Genomic DNA, 4552 nt, shown 5'->3' on the forward strand with positions numbered 1-4552 from the left:
GAGAAGAGAGAGAGAGAGAGAGAGAGAGAGAGAGAGAGAGAGAGATTTTTTTTGGCATCAGCTCATTCTTTTGGGTATGTCTCAGGCTTGGAAAGGTAAAACCAAGCTGGCGGGTCTGCTGCAGGGATACACAGATAGAGAATTCTGGGCTGATACAATGTTTAAAATAACAATCTGGCCAAGTTTTATTTTGTTGTTATTTATTAGCTCTTTTGTGCCAAGGACACAAAGAATCTATAAAGATAAATGTCTCTCTTCCTTGTTGCAGCTCAGTTCATTTCTTTTCTCATCCAGGATGTGAGACAGAGAGTTAAACAGCTGCTCACTGTCCCTGCTGCTGCATGGATCACACCTGTATCTACGTGCAATTTGTGCCAGCGCTGGAAAACAGAGGGGATTATTTCTCCAATATCTGAGTTGTGAAAGAAACAAAATACAATATTTAACCAGCGCAAATTGATGCAACACAACAGATAAACATCAGCCATTGATATCAGTGAATACCATCTTATTTACAGAAAAGCCGATCCGTCAGTCAGCAACAATTAGCCAAAAGCAAACCCATTTCTTACACCTGCTTTTTACTGTCCCTATATTTCCTATTTGACTTATATTCCAATTTATTTCCAATTTATTTGAAGTTCATCAACAGGTAGTTCTACAAGGATATGATCCCACACCTGTTCTCACCTACAGACACTTACAATTGCACAGAATCAAACAACTAATTGAGTCCAATCTCTCCCATGGTTTCTTCTGAAGTAGGGCTGTAATATAAAACCTACACCATCATATTGCAATTATTTTTACAGCTATTGCGATATGATCAGTGTGAGAATTCTCATTTTTGCATTACAAATTGAGTTTTCACTGAAAAACTATTAAAATCATGATGATGGAAAAACAACTGGGCCTGTAGTAGCCCTCAGTGGGTGCATGGGCTTTGTCACAGCATTGTCTGTCCAAAACACTCAACATTATTCAAAAACAATAAGCCTGAATTTCATTTTGTACTTTATTATACAAGTACGTGGCAACATGTTTCACAGCCATACTGTCGTTGTTATGACACCTTCCCTAACATTAATGGTGCTTTAGTACAGTAGAAGAAATCCCCACTGCTCTCAGTCTGCTGACAGGTCAGTAATACGTTCCTGAAACAGTCAGTATTAAGACAACATGTGGACAGTTGCCGGGGGAAAAGTTACACCGGTGTTGTGCCGAAGTCTGTTTCCCCGTTGAGATGCGTTTCACCTTACCTTCCCCCTTACCTTCCCCCTTACCTTCCCCTCACCCCAGCTTTTTTCCTGACCCTCAACACATCTCGACGGGGGAACAGACTTCGACACAACACCGGGAAGCGATTAAACCGGTTACTGAGTGCAGTTACTACTGGTACGCAGGATAATTCGTACATTGTTGGCCTCCGCAAATAAATGTAAAATACACCGGCTAATTCAGGTCTATTAGCATGCCGGGTAGCTAACGACAACACAGACTTTTGAAATAAAGGAAAAACATGCAAGGTGGTGGAAATAAACTCACCCAAAATGGATCGGAACTGTCCAGACTGCAGAACTTGTCGAATCCCATTCGCCGCAACGCAATGAAAGTTCAAGTCCTGAGTGTTTTTGGAGATTAGTTTTGGTTTTATAACCGGACTGTAACGGCAAAGCGGAAGGTTGCGGCTTCTGCTTCTTCTGTGAGCTTTAGCTGCAGCTGGCGTCCTAGCTGTTGCATTACTGCCATCATGTGGACGGTCTCTTATGGCTTTTTAAAAACTTTTAGTGAATAAATATTTTAAGGCCTTACAATATATATCATGTCTCATATGTGTTATTTACTAGTCCAGTTTTCAGAATAAAATAGAGATGGCAAAATTATCCATAAAGACAAAAAATAAGATACAACAAAAACACATTAAACACACACAAAATACACGAAACACAAAACAAAAATACATTAAACATATAAACAAACATAACACAAGAAGAAAAATACATTAAACACAAAACTTGAAGAAACATACAATACAATACAGAATATTGTTATAATTATTACTATATTTATTATATTATTACTTATATATTTAGTCCAGGTTTTCAGTGTAAAACGACAAAAGACGAAAAAAGAAAATGTTGCTAAAATAACAATATTATATTGTTCATTGGTGGCTAAATTGAAATTGGTGAATCTTAATAACATATGTTATTTAAGTAATGTTTTTCTTTTCTAAATATTATTCAAGATGTTTTAAGAGCTGAAAATCAGCCAAAATACTGCCACATGTACACACTGACTAAACAAATGGTTTTCTTTTAACTTTATTATTCCCCAATGGGGAAATTCTTCACTCAAGTGTTACACACATAGGCCCAAAACACAATCATGCACGTACAAGGCTTATAGATGCTGAAATGTAACAGTACCCTGGGAGAGGTTAAGGTCTGGTGCCTTGCTCTAGGATACCTCAGCAGTGCCCAAGTACCAGTCCACACTCCACACTGTAGTCCATGCTGAACTTGAACCAGCAACCCTTCTGTTTCCAAGCCAAGTCCCTATGGACTGAGCTAATGCTGACATGTTCTAGTTGTTCCACAATATCGTTACAGAAAGAGCACTTCCTCTATATTTGGAATATATTGGCAAATATTTATTATATATATTTATTTATTGGATAATATCTGTGTATTCTTTTAAATTTTGTAAGGCAACGCATATTTGTAGGGCAGAGTAGATATACAATTCCATGTTCTATCCTGGGCTGTTAATTTAACAGACATTATTTGTATTTAATAATGATTTGTTTCTCCTAAAATGTCTGATTTAGTAAGCTGACCAAACGTCTCCTGCTTTGTCCTCTTCCACCACTACTAATACTGGATATTCTCCTAAATCCTGCTTCTGTTAGCTATAATCTCATCATTTGCAACATGCCCTTTCTCTCTGATATTATGTCCTATAGTTTCTGGTACCTGACAATATTTATCGGGATGCTTCCTGATAAGGCGAAGGGTGCCGCTCAGATTACTTTGTACCATAGTAGGGGTGCATCTAAAGACATATTCATGGGGTGCCCAGAAGGTAGCATTGAGACTTTAAGGTGTGGCAGAAATATATTCTGATTTAATCACAAACAATCACATATAATGATTATATATTAGCTTGGAAAAGCCCCCAAATGAAGATATTAGATATTTATTTCACAATTTTTTAACACATTATTTTGTAAATAATCTAAATTAGTTCATTCACACTAAGCAGGGGTGGCATCTGGAGTGGCAAGGCATTTTTAAGTGGTGGGAGCTGCCACCAACTGTGGCTCAGAGGCAGAGCAATCATTCCCCAATCTGGAGGTTGTTGGTTCGATCCCCGGCTCCTCTGCCACCGCGTCGAAGTTCCTTGGCAAGATACTGAACTGATGCATAACATTGGTGTGTGAATGAGTTAGTTTTCCTGTTTTGAATGGCTTTGCCAATCAACTGAGTGAAGTGTTGTGGGAAAGGGTGAATGTGACATTGTAGTGAAGCGCTTGAGGTGGTCGGAAGACTGAATGACGCTATCAAGTACAGGTCCATTTACCATTTACCATTTACCTCATGCCACCCGCCCATCTAGGGAGCTGTGGGCTTGGGTTCAAATCCAACTTGTGGCCCTTTACTGTATGTCATCCCCTCTCTCCCACTCTATACTGTTGATCTTCAGCTGTACTATCAAATAAAGGCAAAATGCCCCCAAAAGAGAAATTTGAAGCTCATTCACATATGTCACCTCTGTGACTGGGAACTGCAACAAAAGCAGAAGCTTCCTTACTGTGGAAGGCTATGTCCTCTTCTTCTTCTTTGGTGTTTAACATTAACGTTACAAATTAACATTAACTTCTTTATTAGAGTGTGTAACATCGTGACTTCATGTTACTGTACCTCAGTCTCCAATAACAACCCATTTAAATGTAACATTTAGGATGATCTTTTGTCAAAAATGGAATATAATATACATAATGTTGGTATGTTTTCATTAATGTATAATCACCTGAAAAGTTGTGTTATGTTTTTCGTTACCTTAGAATTACCTGTTTTTATCTATAGAGGGAGCAAGTTCTTTTCTACTGCTATGTTAAAACGTCATGTTTCTACAGCAGCCCAGAACGTACAAACCAAACACTGGCTGTAGATGGGGCTTTTAGACTTTTCTGCAGTAGTTTCTTCTGCATACTTGGAAGGCTGAGCTCATAGTCACAGGAAGTAGGGTTGCTTCAAGGGGCTGCACCCCTACCTTCAAGTGCATGAAGTATAGTACAATATTTCCATGCTTAGTTTTATTCTATTTAATTTTTTCTCACGTTACCAGCACCATATCTGGTCCCTGCCACCAATGATAAATATATATATATTCCCTTTAAAAATATATTAGCTATGCCTGTTCATTAAGACAATTGCTAACATTTTCTTTTTGTAATATTTTGGCTCATTAAGACCATCATTAATGTACCGGTCTTTATTTTCTTTTGTCGCAATGCTGTTGCACTGTTAATATCATTAAGCCTGTATTG

At 38.1% G+C, this 4552-nt stretch overlaps 1 protein-coding gene across 1 annotated transcript in view; it reads right to left on the reverse strand.

Moving 5' to 3' along the window:
* Positions 1-1812, reverse strand: part of LOC118323026 (multidrug resistance-associated protein 1-like) — a gene marked incomplete in the record, with an annotated part of 19719 nt that extends 17907 nt beyond the window's left edge. Inside the window, 1 exon segment of the mRNA XM_035654941.1 lies at positions 1546-1812. Coding sequence (XP_035510834.1) covers positions 1546-1593 — 48 coding nt within the window.
* Between the last annotated feature and the right edge of the window lie 2740 nt (positions 1813-4552).

This window comes from Morone saxatilis, unplaced genomic scaffold, assembly GCF_004916995.1.
Source record: "Morone saxatilis isolate NCDOM2014 unplaced genomic scaffold, NCSU_SB_2.0 Contig14, whole genome shotgun sequence".
Taxonomy (NCBI): domain Eukaryota; kingdom Metazoa; phylum Chordata; class Actinopteri; family Moronidae; genus Morone; species Morone saxatilis.